Source organism: Hyperolius riggenbachi, chromosome 12, assembly GCF_040937935.1.
Source record: "Hyperolius riggenbachi isolate aHypRig1 chromosome 12, aHypRig1.pri, whole genome shotgun sequence".
In the NCBI taxonomy this organism is placed as follows: Eukaryota; Metazoa; Chordata; class Amphibia; order Anura; family Hyperoliidae; genus Hyperolius; species Hyperolius riggenbachi.
This window is the reverse complement of record NC_090657.1, coordinates 138,406,567-138,424,328: the sequence shown is the minus strand read 5'-3', so window position 1 is coordinate 138,424,328 and position 17,762 is coordinate 138,406,567. Positions and strand designations below refer to the sequence as shown.

Below are 17,762 nucleotides of genomic sequence, written 5' to 3'. Positions count from 1 at the left end.
ATGTATAGAGTGCCTGGGGGGCCCCATTGTAAAACTTGCATCGGGGCCCACAACTCCTTAGCTACGCCACTGGTGTGCCGTGTGGGTACTGTGCATCCTATCTGTCTCTCTTTGGTTGCTGGTGATCTAAAGGTCTGCAAGTAATGGAGAGCCCACTGACACCACTGCAAAGCTGTAATGGGGAGGGGGCTACCCATGCTAAGAGTAGCTTAGGGGGAAAGGCAGGGACTGGGTCACCTCTCGCTACCTACTCTGGGGTTGGGGGTTACTAATACTAAGCACATTGGTATACCTATACTGAAGTGACACCTCTGTCCAAATATTGGAGGCACCACACCGGCTGCATTACAGGGGAAGCGGGGGGGGGGCACAGCTGTCTATTACCATTGGTGTGCAGTGCAATTTAGTGTTTGCCATGGGTGCCATATTGACCAGATATGCCCCTGGCTGAACTTGTGCATGAAGAGGATAGCAGCCACAATAACATCTGACAAGATCACTGCAGATGTTCTACACACTGCAATGGTTGTATCTATTTTTTTTATTTGTATTTTCCTCGGGTACATCTGAAACTGTGACTGTCCTTGGCAAGTTTTGGCACTTCGTATTGATTAAGAAGCCCAATGCAAAACACGGCACGCATAAGCCAGTACTGTGAGTGATCCGTGGCACCCCGAACTAAAATCTTCCTTCCCAATCCCGTCATCTGCAAACGATCGCTACTAGAGCTTGAACTGCGTTGCAAAAACCTCATCCACTGCCGTCACGATCAGGCATTACTCCGTCACCGCTTTCCAGTGTCTAGAGGAGATCCTACTAGCTGAGCATGTGACCGCACACACCACATGATCAGAGCCACATGATCAGAGTCACCTGAAAACGAGGAAGTTATGCGAGTGGTATAAATAAGTGAGGCAGTCAGTTGTGATCTCCAGAGACTCGGTGGCGGAAGGAAAGTGAGTATACGGGTGTGGTATAGCAGTGTGGTGTGCGATGTGTCTCATCGGCTGCTGCAGTCAGAGGGGAGCTGTAGAGGACTGCTAAGGCTGGAGAGAGCGGTATATACACAGCAATGATTGAGGAAGGAAGCTGGCAGGTTGGAGGAGAAGCTAGATCCGCATTATGCTGCGTAGGAGTGAAGAGCGGCATTATTGGCATCCTGTGTCAGAATAGGGGGCTGCAATTGCTTAGATAAAACGCTGTTAACCAGGTTGTGAGGCTGCAAATCATTAACTAAGAAACAAGTGCAAGTCAGGGCAGCCACTAACCCTGAACTTCATACCTGTCACTGATTCAGGAAGTGTTGTAGGTAGCTAGAGTCAGCAGCGACACTTCTCGCTTGACAAGCCCAGCATTTGGTAAATAAGTCTCTTATGCTAGGTAACCACCATACAATTTTCTGTTAGATTTTCTCTTAGATTTACCTGCCAGATAGCTTTTTTCCATGTTGTAGGTAAATCTAACAGAAAATTGTATGGTGTGTACCTAGCATAAGGTTTATATGTTATTGTGTTTAATATTAAAACCCAATGATATTAAAAATTGAGTAATGTGCAATGTCAGGTCTGTCATGTTGGTTGATGCTAATTAAATCACTTGAATTTTTCAAATTAGCCAAAAATGTGCAGCTGCAGTGAAATGCCTCTCAGACTCTAACTGTTCACTGCTGCCTGGTAACAGCTTGCTGAGCGCAAAGCTCAACAGTCTGTGGAAAAGAGGCGGACTGTTGAACTGTGTGCTCAGCAAGCTGTTACCAGGCAGCAGTGAACAGTTGAGTCTGAGAGGCATTTCACTGCCTATCAACAGTATGTGGAAAAGGCCTTAAAGTGGGCCTGCTCTCTGAACTTCCTCTCTGCTCTAAAAGATAAGCTATAACATTTAAAGAAACATTTTTGTTACAGCTGCAATATACAAATCCTGCCATAAATATGCAGTTTGTCTACTTCCTGCTTTCATGGAAGCAGACATATTGCTAACATTCTGTTTTACCTGTTAATTCTCTCCCATGGCAGTCAGCTGACACAGCTCAGGGATCAACACAACTTGTTAGTCACAGGTGAGGGGGAATTAAACAGGCTAAACTCTCTGAATACATACAGGGTGCATGTCTCTATGCTTTCCTTCTGTCCTGTGCAAGAGTTCAGGTCCACTTTAATGTGTACCTGAACTTTAGATGGCCTTTTTAAGGCCGTGTCTTGCTACACAAGGTATAGGTAGCTTCATGGCTAAGTGTCTGCTACTCACCTTGCAGCTCACAGGCTTGTTTACCAGCAAAGTCAAAGGTTACATGTAGATTCCTTCCAGGGCATACTTGGGAAAAGGGGCATGGGAAAGCTGGGCATAGAGTGAAGCTTCTAGTGGAACATCAGAAGTACTTAATTTTTTTTTTTATTTTTTTTTTATGATCTGTTCTACGAACGCTTTACATAACCCATCTCTCACTATTCTTTCCACCACTAACCCTTCCCCTACTCTATGCCTAGAAGCCTGTACACACGCTTGATGTTGCTCGATGGGGATTGGGATCCGACCCCCTCAGATGACATTGCTTGGCCGAGGCTGTACAGACACATAGTTGGCCTACAGGCTGCGTACTGTTGCCATGCGGACTGAGTGAAGCAAATGTGACGTCGTCCTTCGCTCGGCCGAGTTGATCTCCTGGCGGATAATTTTCTGGTCAAGGGCTGTTGCACACGCACGCATGTGTTTTGGCTGAGAAACTACTCGGCACTCTCTGGGGCAGAGGTGTGTGTGTGTGTGATATGGCAGTTAAATTCTAGCGAAAAATCGGTTTGAGCGATCAGAAATTCTGATCGGATTGGTTGTAAATAATCTCCGTTAATGGGCACAATCGATTTCAAACTATTATAAAAATAGGCGCCCGACTGGATTTTCATCAAGCCAAAATTTGGATTTTCTTTGGTTGTGATAGGAAGCAAAGACGTGTCCATTGATGGTGTAGTGAACAATTATACATCCGATCAGAATTATCTGATCACTCAAATTATTTTTCGCTAGAAATTGGAACTTAAGGCTGCTTTCCCACCAGCACGTTGAGTTTTAGGGGACGTTATGGTCGCAGTTGTGCAGCTCACTCTGGCGTCTGTGATGCGTACTCTTGGACGCATGTGGCATCACGTTGTCCTGCCAGCCAATCACCACAGAGCGGCTGCTCCAGGAAGTAAACTCTGCACGTCACACTGTGCAGTGAATATTAATTAGCCATGTGTCTGGCCGATCTCCCCTCCTCCCCAACATTACTGAGCATGTGCAAGCAGTCTAACGCGGCTTAGCCGCGTATAAGGTACTGCATGCAGTACGTTATCTTGAGGTGCAGCGTTACAATGTAACGCAACGTGGGCACTGTGAACAGCCCATTGATTTTTCATTACTGTGCGGTGGGCTGCGTTACAGGCTGCTCTAACATGTGCCTGTAATGTCTCACTGTGAAAGCAGCCTAAAGGTGGCTAATCCAATTTTTAGGCAAAAAATCATTTGAGCAATCAGATAAATCTGATCAGAAAAAAAAAATGGTTCACTACACCATCAACGAACCAATCTTTGCTTCCTATCTATAACCACCAACAAGAAAATCCAAATTTTGATTTCTAGAAAATCCTATTGGATCCTATTTTTTTTTTTTATAAACGTTTGTAATCGATTGTGCCCATCAACGGAGATTATTTACATCCAATCTGATCAGAATTTCTAATTGCTTGAACAAATTTTTTTTTTTTTTTTTGGCTAGAAATTGGACAGTTAATGGCCACCTTAGAGTTTACCGCTTATTGGACACAGCCACACGTGGAATTTTGAACTTTTCAGACAATTCTTCATCATTCAATTTTTTTAAAATTTCTATCCAACCAATCTGTTCAACTGCTAGAATCTGGCAGGGGTTTTATTTTATAAAACTAATGGTGTAATCGTACCAGTTTTTGCCCTTGTCCCTGGTTTTTGGTTTTTTTTTTCTTTTTTTTTCTCCTTCTTCTGAGTCATGCTAAATCTCCCAGTCCTCATCAGTGCATTTGGGGCTGGTGCACACCGAGCGGCTTTTTCAGAGTTTCTGCATCCGCTTGCGGCTGCGGATCCGCTTGGTCAATGTATCTCAATGGGGTGGTTCACACCAGAGCGGGAGGCGTTTTGCAGAAACGCATATTCCCGGGGTGAGGCATTTTTTGGATTGCGGATGCGTTTCTGCCTCAATCCTAAGTATAGGAAAAACGCAAACCGCTCTGAAAAACCGCAGTTCAGAGCGGTTTTGCAGGCGTTTTTGTTACAGAAGCTGTTCAGAAGCTTTACTGTAACAATATCTGAAATCTACTACACCAAAAACGCTTCACAAAACTGCAAAATGATAGCTGAAACGCTACAGAAAAATAACAAAGCGTTACAAAATCTGCTAGCATTTTGCGGATCTGCTAGTGGGTTTTGGTGTGCACCAGGCCTTAAAGAGACTCTGAAGTCTCCCTAAAATGAGGTTTTAATTTTAAAAACCTCATTACCATTATTGTCCAACCTAAAACGCTGCATCCCCGCGGCTGAAAACCCCCTCGCTCACCCCAAACTCACGGGTGTACAGGGCAGCAAAATCCACGACTTTTTTGGTCGTGGATTTTGCTGCCGCCTCTATGCACGTCAATCAGCCCGTATCGCTGCCTCTCCCCCGCCCCTCTCAGTGAAGGAAGACTGAGAGGGACGGGGGAGAGGCGGCCATCTGGTGCTGATTGACACGCATAGAGGCAGAGCCGTGCTGCCTCTGCGGAAGTTGCCTGCGTGTACCCCCATGAGTTTGGGGTGATCGAGGGGCTTTTCAGCCATGGGGATGCAGCGTTTTAGGTCGGGACAATAATGGTAATGAGATTTTTAAACTAAAAACATCATTTGAGGGAGACTTCAGAGTCTCTTTAAGTGGGAGCAGGTACTGGTGTGAGATGAGGGAATTTTAGGCACTTCATCGGGTAAATGCACTTTTAGAAGTACATTTGTGCTTTAAAAGCAAACCTGGTATAGTTTAACTTGCTTTGAGCAGCCCATTATTAATGTAGATTTGTGTCGTTTCTGTGCTGTACATATCTTTCCACCTGTAAACCTTTTCACCTCCCTTGCCAGGATGGAACTTCACCTACTCTGTACTGTTCTCCTGGGAGCTCTCCTAGTAGATGCTGCACCCACCACAGATGAAATCACCTATTTGCCAGGCCTCAGGAAGCAGCCATCTTTCCGTCATTTCTCTGGTTACCTGGATGTGGCTGGAAACAAACACCTCCACTACTGGTAGGTACAATCCTCCATGCTGACCTCGCAGAGGCACTTACATTTTGTCCTGAGTTATTTATTTATTATTATTTTTTGGGTCAGAAGCTTCACCTAGACTAAAGGGGCCCATACACTGGTCGATTTCATCAATTGATTGAATCTATGTATGGAATCGATTGAAAATCAATTCCATCAAATCGTTTGTTTTGTGGCCGATTTCATTCGATTTGATCTGACAAGATGGAAAATCTAGGTCGATCTGCTGCATGGCCCATAGAGTTGCATTGGATCTAATGGTACATTAATGCCTTTAAGCCCCATCTACACCATGGGACATTGTAGCGATCCGGCGGCTCGATTAGCCGCCGGATCGCCTCTTCCGCGTGCCCGCCGCGTCCCCGCGCGTGCGCCGCATTCGATTCCCCGCCGGCGCCGCTTATCTCCCGCACGATTCCCTGCCATTGTCCCCTCGCGGGGATCGAGCAGGGAATCGGCGGTGCGGAGATCCGTCCTGTCGGATCTTATCAATCGAGCCGCATCAGCGGCTCGATTGAAAAGGAGCATCGCGGCCGCATCTACGCGTGTAGATGCGGCTTTAGATCAATTTTTTCAATAGATTTCCAAAAGATTTCATTCTGAAACCTATTGGAAATCTGTTCCTAGTATGTGGCACACATCAGATTCCTGCCAGATTCAACCTGACAGGCATCTGACAAATCTTTCTGATGGTCGAATCTGCTGCAAATCTATCAGTGTATGACCTCCTTAAGCCAGAACGGTGCACATTGCTTATCAGATTGGCTATCCAAGTTGTCAGATTTCTTGTTATAGACTTGTAAATCTGGTTAATCCTAGGCAAAGTGTTCAGCTCATGAAAACTGCCTAGTTGAACTAAAAGGCATTTTTTTTAATTTAATGCAAACCTGAGCTAAAAACAAAATGAGATAAAAAATTGCCATGTATCTATCCTCTTAAAGAATACCCGAAGTGACACGTGACATGAGATAGACGTGTATGTACGGTGCCTAGCACACAAATGACTATGCTGTATAATGAATTGGTTGTGTACTATGAATAATTACTAGAAGATTAGCAGTGAAGAAAATCTCATATTTTTATTTTCAGGTATATATTTTTCAAAGCAGTCTGAACTAATGACCTCTCCTCTGGCAGAGAAAAAGAAAAGTTGAGATAATAAAAATGAGATAACAGCCCTCTCCACGACTTTGAAAGTCGTAGAGCTTAATGGCTTTTTTCCATAGAGATAACTGGAGTTTCTTAACTCTTCCTGTACTGGAAACAATTAGACTGATGTATCTGATCTTAATGTTTTATTTCTTAGCTGTACTACACATACAAATCATATCATTTTTTTTTCGCTTCAGTCTCTTTAAATATCAGGTATGTAAGTGGCTGACTCTGTCCTGACTCAGACAGGAAGTTACTACAGTGTGACCCTCACTGATAAGAAATTCCCCTTTTTTTAATCTCTTTCTTGCTCTGAGACCATTTTCTGCTAGGAAAGTGTTTTATAGTTGGAATTTCTTATCAGTGAGGGTCACACTGTAGTCACTTCCTGTCTGAGTCAGGACTGATTCAGCCACTTACATACCTGATATTTAACTCTTATGCTCAGTACACACTATGAGATTTTCTGGTCGATTTACTGTCAGATCGATTATTTCCAACATGTCCGATTTGCCTTTCGATCGATTTCCGTTACCTTTAATAGGAAATCGATCGGAAAATGCTCGGAAATCGATCTGAAAGCAAATTGAACATGTTGGAAATAATCGATCTGACAGTAAATCGACCAGAAAATCTCAGTGTGTACCCAGCATAAGGCAGAGAAAAGGGAAAAAAAGGAACATGGCATAGTTATTAGTGTGCTTTGCACTGTACATATACATGTCTATCTCATGTCCCTTCGGGTATCCTTTAAAAAGGTGTGTGTGTGTGTGTTTTTTTTTTTTTTTTTTTTTTTTTTAAATCAGCTGAATGCCAGTCTTTCACAGCCTAACACAGTTTTAAAGGTGCGTATAGACGTCAAACATTACACCTGATTGTTTGAACAACTTGAAGTCCAAACAAGTCGTTCAGACATCATGTACACATTGACCAACAAAGCAGCTGATATGCTAATTTACCTGTCGGTACCTAATCACTCTTGATGTGATGCAGGTTTGTAGAGTCTCAGAAGAATCCCAGCACCAGCCCTTTAGTTGTGTGGCTGAATGGTGGGCCTGGCTGTAGTTCATTGGATGGTCTGCTGACAGAACATGGCCCCTACCTGGTATGTAATCTTTTTGGTAATGTCTAAAAACTGCATTTGCTTGTTTTCACATAATAAATATCTATATATCACATATTAGCATGTATATCTAGGCCCGGTTTTATACTTAGAGACTTTGTAACAAAAAAAGTTCCCCTGGGTGGGTACTCACCTTGTGAGAGGGAAGCCTCAGGGTCCTAATGAGGCTTCCACCTCCCCTGTAGCTGCAGGCAATCCAGCGCTGGCTCCCCTGAAGCTTTCGCAATCCGTGCTCGACAAGGCTTGCTATATTTGCCTTCCCTGGCTCCAGCGGGGGCACTATTGCGGCTTTCAGCACGGAGCTAGGAAGAAATAGCCGATCTGTTGGGTCCGCTCTACTATATAGGTGCAGGAGACTTGTGCCTGCGCAGTAGAGCGGCCCAATAGCGAACAGCTATTTCCACCCATCTCCGAGCGGAAGATGTAAGGTAGATATTTACCGGGAAGGTAAATATTTACATCCCCGCTGTTCCCGACGCTTTTTCGCCACCAACTTGTGGGACACAGGAGGATGGGGGAAGCGCCTCTATAGGATCCGGGGGGGGGGGGGGCACATTTATACACTGGGCAGCAGCGGACACTGCCAATTTCTGAGATTAGTTCTGAAATCGATCAGGAATCAGCCTGCAGTTTATGAGCAGCTGACAGGTCTGTCTATTCAGATTCGATCAGAGAGAGATTTGTCTCTTGGCCGAATCTGAGCTTTTATTATGCTCAAAATGTATACTAGATCCTAACTTGACACATTTTGATAAGTTACAGGAAAAAAGGCTATGAAAATTAACTGGATCACTTTTTGCGCAGAAAACCAGCAGAAACTGAACGCCAGGGACGGTAAACAGTGCGGTGATCACATGACAGGGCAGCCTGCCACCGCATCACTGCACTGCAGAAATGACCCTGTGTCAGTGTGAGAACTGGGTCATATGCATAGCACCACCCCCCTGGCTAGTGATTTACTCCCTGCTGGACAGGAAGTATGTCGCTGGGATTCCGTTCGGACTACTTGCGTGCCACATTGCACTGCGCTCCCGTCGTTTAAACTTACTGCGTCGCTCTTGGACTGGTATTACTGCATAATGTGTGCAGTAGGCACAGATCATGTGGCAATGCACTGCAGCCTTTGCGTTGGCATTGCGGAGGTCTGGATTGTTTCGGTGGTCTCCATAGGCTTGCATAGCCCTCGTAGTGAAGATGTGGCAAGGAAACAATGTGGGGTGATGCAGTGCGCAAGAGTAAAGGGGGGAGGGGGGGCCTAAAGTGTGTGTGTGTGTGTGTGTGTGTGTGTGTGTGTGTGTTTTTTATTTCCCCCCCCCCCCCCCCCCCTTTTTCAGTGACCATTGTCAGCATGCACACAGCTTATGCTGCTGTGTGCATGGTGCACATGAATATAATCTTAGCGCCCTTGGGACAGATTAGTGAACCAAACTAATCCCGCAAGGGAGGACTGCAGAGTATGTGCTCCTAATCTTTAAGGCACGCACAACGGATCAGTCTGCCAACAGCTTGTATACACATGCTACTGTCGGCAGAACGACTGCCCCGCAGGAGGGTCTGACAGACCCGTCGCTTGTAAAAATACGGCGTGTACGCACCTTTTGATTGGTTTGATGCAATGAAAGTTAGCCCTATGCATGTTATAGTGCCAGAGTTGGGACACAAGTATACTAGGGTACCTCTGCATTGTGTATGTGATTACGCAAGATAAAGTATTGTTTTGTAACAGACCCCGGCTTTTAACTTTTCTGTACGCATATATCAGTGGTTCCTGCATGATTCATTTCTATGCAAGTATTTGCAAAGTCAGTTGACCCTCTGCACAAACTCCAAATATACAGTGCACTGAAATTAAAAACTGGGACCATGTTGCGGGCCAACCTCTATCTAGTAGCCACCTCCCTCCCCTATTCAGTTCCCTAGTGTCTAGGGGTCTTCCCTCACTTCCCATATACAGTTTCCTAGCCTCTAGATGTCCTCCCTCTACCAGGGATGCCCACAGTTTTTCGGCTCGCAAGCTACTTTAAAATTTGCCAAGGCCAGGAGATCTACCAACGTCTAAGCACGCCCCCCCCCAGCGTAGGTTAGCCAGGTATATGGGCCCCCAGTGTAGGTTAGCCAGGTATATGGGCCCCCAGTGTAGGTTAGCCAGGTATATGGGCCCCCAGTGTAGGTTAGCCAGGTATATGGGCCCCCAGTGTAGGTTAGCCAGGTATATGGGCCCCCAGTGTAGGTTAGCCAGGTATATGGGCCCCCAGTGTGGGTTAGCCAGGTATATGGGCCCCCAGTGTGGGTTAGCCAGGTATATGGGCCCCCAGTGTGGGTTAGCCAGGTATATGGGCCCCCAGTGTGGGTTAGCCAGGTATATGGGCCCCCAGTGTGGGTTAGCCAGGTATATGGGCCCCCAGTGTGGGTTAGCCAGGTATATGGGCCCCCAGTGTGGGTTAGCCAGGTATATGGGCCCCCAGTGTGGGTTAGCCAGGTATATGGGCCCCCAGTGTGGGTTAGCCAGGTATATGGGCCCCCAGTGTGGGTTAGCCAGGTATATGGGCCCCCAGTGTGGGTTAGCCAGGTATATGGGCCCCCAGTGTGGGTTAGCCAGGTATATGGGCCCCCAGTGTGGGTTAGCCAGGTATATGGGCCCCCAGTGTGGGTTAGCCAGGTATATGGGCCCCCAGTGTGGGTTAGCCAGGTATATGGGCCCCCAGTGTGGGTTAGCCAGGTATATGGGCCCCCAGTGTGGGTTAGCCAGGTATATGGGCCCCCAGTGTGGGTTAGCCAGGTATATGGGCCCCCAGTGTAGGCTAGCCAGGTATATGTACCTGCAGTCAGAGGAGAAGAGGCGGTGAGGAGAGACTCTGGCAGGCCAATGGGATGCAGGGGAGAAGCGGTGGCGAAGAGAAAGGCGGCGCGGCCGCTACGTCATGGCTGGGGGCGGCGCCGGGTACGTTACAAGCACGCACGTTGCAGGCTGCCTGTCACCGCCCCCAGCCATGACGTAGCGGCCGCGCCGCATCTCTCCTCCCTCTCTCCTCCCTCTCTCCTCGCATGCATCCTTATTGGCCAGCAGCTAAACACAAGCTGCTGGCCGCAACAAACTTTACGAGACGAGGCCGCGATCTACCAAGAAGGCGGTCGCGATCTACCGGTAGATCGCGATCGACCTATTGGGCAGCCCTGCTCTATACAGTGCCCTAGTGTCTAGAGGTCCTCCCAAGTATAGATCAGTTTGCACCCTTTCACTGCAACCCCGGTTAGGCCCAGGCTCTGGTTTAGTTTGCGTATCTTGTGCCAATTTGGCACTACGTGGAAATAAGTCATTGGCTTTTTTTTTTTTTTTTTTCAATATCTGACACAGGTGGGATTTCCTGATGCCAGATAAATGTGCTTGCTGGTTGCTTGAACCAGTGTTAAAGAGAATCTGTATACTAGAATGGTATTCATTTTATTCATTATGTTCTCCTGGGCTCCTCTTTGCTGTTCCTGAGATCCTGGCTTGTTGTTGCCAGTTTTAGGCAGTGTTTACAAACAAAAAAACATGGCTGCTAACCAGCATGTGACAGGCTCAGAGAAGCTCAGTCTGTGACTTGTACAGAGCCTGCAGGGGGCATGGAGAGGGTGTGCATAATTTCTATCCTATCACAGCAGAGAAGCACATTCCTGCCGGAGCCGACAAAACCGGCAAAGGAAAGATTAGATAACTGAGATAATACAGCCACTGTGCAACTAGGAAAGGCTGCAGTAAGACAGACCACATTAGAACAGGAATAGGAACTTATAGGATAGAAAATTTTGTTAGTCTCTTTAAATAGTGCAAAGGTCAGAAAACTATTTTCAAACCTCCGTCTAGGGGAGCTTTATTAATTGTATGGAGTTTTGGGGCACAGCAGACACTTACTTTATGGGGGTGCTTCGTAGCTCTGTAGTTTACATGTACTTTGTCTGGTAGAGTTGGTAAGTACTAAGGAAGTAATGTAAAAATGCTTGTGTCAAGCTCATGGATCATGGCCCGTAGGTTATTTGAGGAACAAGCTATTACTCCATGGCTTTCTGTTGCAGGTCCAGTCAGATGGATTGTCATTGGAATACAATTCATACTCTTGGAATAAGGTATTGGCTTTAAGCTGGATCTATCTTCTCAAGTTCCAAATTCCCTTTTCTTGTATTTTGTTTTCATAATTTAATTTGTTCTGCAGCTAGCGAATGTTCTCTACCTCGAGGCTCCAGCTGGTGTGGGCTATTCCTACTCCGATGACAAAAATTACAAGACAAATGATACAGAGGTGAGCGGCTGTAAAATCCCATATTTTGCTATGCTTTTCCTTCTTAAGGTGGCCATACATGGTACAATTTTTCAATTAGATTATTTAGTTCAATTATTCTGTTAGATCGAATATAAAGATTTTTCCAGCATGTCCGATCATTTTTCCAGAAAAAACGGGATAATCGTTCAAATTTCTTGATCCAAAAAAAAATATTTTCAACTTTCATTCAATTCGATCATTTAGATCGAATAAACGGGAAAATCGAACGTTTTTATTGTATCGTGTATGGGAACCATTAGGCAGTTATTCTTCTAAAGGTGGCGTTAATGATGCAATCTTTTTCATCCAATTTTATCAATTCTATGTAGTAGATGGGTAAATTAAGTGAATGTCTAATCTAGGCAGTTCACTTTATATTACACAGAAATGGTAAGATTGGATGAAAGATTGGACAGTGGTTCCCAACCTTTTCCGGCCCGGGGAACACTTTCTGACCAAATTTTTCTCCGGGGAATGGCAGGGGGGGGGGGGGGCGGCGGCGCGGGTGTTTGCGCGACCTAGTGGACAGTGCCGTGCGCAGCAGGCTATGGGGGGGGGGGGGGGGGGGCTGGGGTGCAGCTGCATAGCTAGCATAGTTGCCCCAGTACAGGGAGTTTAGTTGCCCTAGTATAGTGCCCCAGTATAGTTCCCCAGTATAGGTAGGTAGTGCCCCAGTATAGTTCCCCAGTATAGGTAGGTAGTGCCCCAGTATAGCTAGTATAGTGGCCAGTATAGGTAGGTGGTGCCCCCCGCCCGTCCCCGCCGCTGTTATTACCTTAGCAGCGGCCGCTCTCCCCTCTCCGGCACGTGTACTTTCCAGCAGCGTATCTCCTGGCTGGTGTGTGTGTGTGTGTGTGTGTGTGATGCGACAGGAAGCAGGGCATCGGCTTCCTGTAGAGGCGATGTGTATCACCGTTACTATGGGAACCGAGCCCTGCTTCCTGTGGCATCACACACAGCAGCCGGGAGATACGCTGCTGGAAAGTACACGCGCCGGAGAGGGGAGAGCGGCTGCTGCTAAGGTAATAACGGGGGGTGGGGGAAGAGGACAGTCCTGCGGCACACCAGGCAACATCCCGCGGCACACTAGTGTGCCGCGGAACAGCGGTTGAAAAAATGCTACATTAGTGGACACCATAAAGAAGAAAAATCCTCCAGGATGAATACAGTGTATGCTAAAGAAAGATGGATTCTACACTTGGGGATAATACATACGGACCCAAATGCAATTCACTTTTTTTCTCCTAGGAGATACTTCATATTTGATTTAAAAAAAAATATTTTGGCACTCTGCAATGGAAAAAATGCCAAAAAGTACCATAATTTGAGCATTTGCTTGCTGATGGCTTAACCACTTGCCGACCAGTGGATTTTACACTGATCGGTGCTGCGTGGGCTCTACAGCCCGCAGCACCGATCAGGAGTCCAGCAGGGCGATCAGACTACCCCCCCCCTTTTTTCCCCACTGGGGGATGTCCTGCTGGGGGGGTCTGATCGCCGCCGGCCATCTGCGTTTTGCGGGGGGGGGCTTCTCAAAGCCCCCCTCCGCAGCCATTTCTGCCCTCCCGCTCCTTACCTCCCTCTCTCCGTAATGCGCAGGACGGAGTTCCGTCCTGCGCATTGAAGGATAGGCTTCAGCCTATCATATGCTGGCGATCCCCGGCCAATCAGAGGCCGGGGATCGCCGATCTGCCTTACGGCGCTGCTGCGCAGCAGCGCCGTATGATGTAAACAGCGGGGATTTCTTCCCCGCCTGTTTACATTTTGCCGGAGAGCTGCGATCGGCGGCTCTCCGGCTGTTCACGGAGACACCCTCCGTGAACTGACATGGAAAGGCCGCTCGATCGAGCGGCCGTTTCCGTGGTAACCCGCAGACGACCAGTTTACGCCAATCTGCGTTAGCTGGTCGTCAAGAGGTTAAAAGGCATTTTATTGATAAGTTTGAAAATATACCTAGGAGAAAACTAAGGACAAAAAGGGAATTGCATATGGGCCACGGTGTCAGTACTTAAAGAGACACTTAAGCCAGAAAAAAAAATTGAGTTTTACTCACCTGGGGCGTCTACCAGCCCCCTGCAGCAGTCCTGTGCCCTCGCAGCCACTCACTAATCCTCTGGTCCCCCGCTGCCAGCTAGTTTCGTTTTTGCCGACAGGCCCATCAGGACTGGCTACGCGTAGCTTTTTCCGCATTCCCCATTGTAATTAGCTTTATTGCGGGCCGCAACGCGTACAAAAATACACGTTGCCGCATTACGCACATAGATATGCAGCAACGCATATTTTTGTATGCGTTGCGGCCCGCAATAGCGCTAACTGCAGTCGGGAATGCAGAAAAAGCTACGCGTGGCCAGTCCTGACGGGCCTGTCGGCAAAAACGAAACTAGCTGGCAGCGGGGGACCAGAGGATTAGTGAGTGGCTGCGAGGGCACAGGACTGCTGCAGGGGGCTGCTAGAAGCCCCCAGGTGAGTAAAACTTTTTTTTTTTTTTTTTTTTCCTGACTTAAGGTTTACTTTAAGGGCGCTTTCACATTAGCGGAGTGCTCTAAACCTGACGTCATGCGAACTCTGCATGGCATTTGGAAGTTGCGGTTTGACGTGTCAGCAGCGCTATTTCTAATTGACGGAAAAAGGCTTGTGCTGTACGATTTGAAAGCTCTGACACATTACAATTTAACGCTCTTGAATACTTTGGCTAATGTGAACATAAAAGTCAATAGGCTTTCATGTTGCCTTGCTTTCTGCATCTTGGGTGCATTTCGTCAAAACGGACGGAACAGCTCCTAGTGTGAAAGAGCCCTTAGGACACAGGACAGCAGCAGCCGCTATGTGCTCCCATACCCTTGTATAGCAAAAAGATGTAACGACGGGGTGCAGATTTATACCTGTCAACAGCTTTATTGCAAATGGATGAGATGTATTAATGACTAGGCAGGTGGTTGTCAGAAGACCAGAGCAGCTACCATAAGATGCTTTCTCACAGTTCAGCAGCATCCTGCTCTGATCTTCCCCAACACACACCCATCTTGGCATCCAACACATCTTTATTGAATGTGAGTCACATTTATCCTGTTTGCATTAAAGCCATAATGGGATGAGCCGCTTCCCTGGCCTTGCATGCTTGGCAACATGCATGTAGGCTCGTATAAGCGAAAACACCACCTGCCTAGTATTGTGTACTTTGCTCTTGTGCTGCTAAAATAGCTATGACCTGTTGAGACGTGGACTTCACAAGACCACTGAAGGTGCCCTGTGATATAACACACAGATGTTAGCAGCAAGTCCTATTAAGGGCTCTTGCACACTACATGCGATTTTTCCTTTTTTTTTTTTTTTTTTTTTCTTTTTTTTTTTGACAGACCTGAACAGCAAACCTTTAGTGGTGATGTGGAGTCTCCATGAATCAGATACCCGGCACCCTCAGATGCTACTTGGATACAGTTTGGATTTTTATTTAAATCAAAACTTTATTCATCAGACCAGGCTACATCAATTGCCACACAGGAAGTCTTGACACTCAGGCACCTGTGGTAGGCACTTTTGGGCAATGACTAGTCTGGCTACACGGCAAGTGTTTTGTCAATTCTTTGTAGCAATTTGTGGTTGGGTGTTATAACTCCCCTACATGCCTATCCTCATCCATCTTTACTTGTAGCTGTTTATAGTGCTGACACACATTCTGCGGTACTTTCCTGAGAACATCAAGCTAGTTACACCACCATCTGTCTAATGGCCCTATTAGTCTTGGTCTAGTTTTGAGGGTGGCCAATTCATTGTTGTGCCTAGAGGAAACTCTTGGAGTAAATACAAAATTCTATGGAGGTTTGGCTTTGACACTGGCACACTAGCATTTAGGAACATGGTTCACTCTTCAAAGCCAGGCAGCAGCATGGTTGCTGACCTGAGGTTAATTTGTGGGGTCCTCGTGTTGATTAACCTCTAAGATTTAGCTGACTACTGTCAAACATTTTTCCTAGATCTTTACCTGAAGACTTCTCTCTTGTGAATTTTACCTCCAGGTTGCACATAACAACTATCTGGCTCTGAAGCGATTTTACGCACTCTTCCCAGAGTACACTGCAAATGATCTGTATATTACAGGAGAGAGCTATGGAGGAGTGTATGTGCCATCCTTGGCTGTGGAAATTTCACAAGACTCCAGTATAAACCTAAAGGTAAGACTTGGCATGTTGTGTTGACTTATTGAGCTATTGATACTAGCTGTACTAGATAGTATGCTTAAACCAGGACAGTTTCTAGGCTAAATTGCTTCCTGGGTGAGGGTGTAATGACTGGCAGATAATCAGGAAGTAGTGCGTGGCACTGGAGACAGAAGCCTGGCAGCATGTGAACCTTACATGGAGCCCAGAAAGGTGAGAGTTTAATTTTTTTTTTATTTTTTTTTTTTACGACTATCTGCTGCCATAAATCATTGCATGGGGTTGGTGGAAAGTGTGTCTGCTGCACTCCCCCTTCACTGCACCACGGGTGGACACCTGCCTTGCTCTCCCCTAGAAACAGGGCTGGCTTAAACCGTATCCAAGGCAAACCAAGGTTGTTGCGTGCAGGTAACCAGACCTTGCCGGATTCCAAGCTTGAGAGAGTGCTCCTCGTCAAGCACAAGCAAGGGGCTATGCTCCCACAGGTGCAGCATGTAGAGCACGGTGTGCAGGAGAGTCCAGGGCAGCAGTGAATGTCAAAGGCGTGGGAAGCCTGTAGAGGATTTTTGACCTGAGGTTCACTTTGAGGGCTGATGCACACTAGCTTCATTTTGTGCTGCTATTGGGTTATGAAAACTGCATTCTTCATGTGAATGAGAACTGCGTCAATTGTTGTAATCTATCTTTGCAAAGATTCTTATTCAAGTTAATGAGAATGCATTTTTCAAAACTCAGCTAGTGTCAGCCCTAAGTTAAATACTCTTTCAGTAACTGATTCCTGCAGGGATCGGGATCCCTAGTCTAATGGTTACATGTGAGTGTGTACAGATGTGTTTGGCTACAGACGTGCAATGCATTCTGTTGCTATGAGGAGGAGGCATGGCAGTGCATGACTAATCCACTTCTGGTGGGCAAGGTAAGGAGGGGTACAATGTGATTAACTGTTTCCATTGCTTAAGTACATAGAAGGATGTAAAGGCTGCCATATTTCCTTTTAAACAATACCAGTTGCCTGGCATCCTGCTTATCTCTTGGGCTGCAGTAGTGTCTGAATTGCACACCTGAAACAAGCATGCAGCTAATCCAGTCAGACCTCTGCATGCTTGTTGAGGGTCTATGGCTGAAAGTATTAAGCCGGTCATACACTATACAGCTTTGTTTTCAATTAGCACTGTGATCTGCATGCTTGTTCAGAGGCAGAGGATGAGCAGGGCAGACAAGCAATTTGTTTCCTTTTATACAATGCAAATGCCAACCTCCATATCCCCTTCACTTCAGGTGTGCTTTAAAGACCTAACTTGATGAAGCTCAATGTACTGTGTAAAAAAAACAATGGAACATGGCAAAACTGTTTATCTGGATTTCACTGACTGTGAGGTGATGCAGTTAATAACAAGGGTGGAGCACCGCTGTGCAAAATGACATGTTCTGTAAAAACTAAACACTGAAGGGTGACTTTGTTTGCCTAATGTCAGAATTATTTTAGAAAGCGGAGTAGCAACAATGCTTTGGAACAGACTGTATCTGTACAGTACATGTGCTGCTAGCATTGTTCCATCAAGACAATGGATCTGATAAAGGAGTAATAGCAGTATTTCACTTTTAACTGCTGTAAACTGATTTTAGCATCTACTTCAGTCTCTTAGCATTGGGTCCTACCCTAACGCTTTGTTCACATTAGAGGCGTTATTTGGAGGAAAAAGTCTAAAACGCACAGAAGGCGTTTACACCATG

The 17,762-nt window shown here is 46.3% G+C and overlaps 1 protein-coding gene across 2 annotated transcripts in view; it reads left to right on the top strand.

Moving 5' to 3' along the window:
- The first annotated feature begins 847 nt into the window (after positions 1 to 847).
- The window catches only part of CTSA (cathepsin A), a 70,271-nt gene continuing 53,356 nt past the window's right edge, over positions 848 to 17,762 (top strand). The window contains exons 1-6 of one of the 2 annotated variants that reach the window (XM_068264510.1): positions 848 to 956; positions 5,113 to 5,277; positions 7,441 to 7,552; positions 11,627 to 11,677; positions 11,764 to 11,850; positions 15,888 to 16,043. In XM_068264510.1, coding sequence (XP_068120611.1) covers positions 5,114 to 5,277; positions 7,441 to 7,552; positions 11,627 to 11,677; positions 11,764 to 11,850; positions 15,888 to 16,043 — 570 coding nt within the window. In that variant the 5' untranslated portion in view covers positions 848 to 956; position 5,113. Of the gene's footprint in view, positions 957 to 1,039; positions 1,059 to 5,112; positions 5,278 to 7,440; positions 7,553 to 11,626; positions 11,678 to 11,763; positions 11,851 to 15,887; positions 16,044 to 17,762 lie in introns of those variants that run through there. The other variant, XM_068264511.1, reaches the window with a different exon arrangement.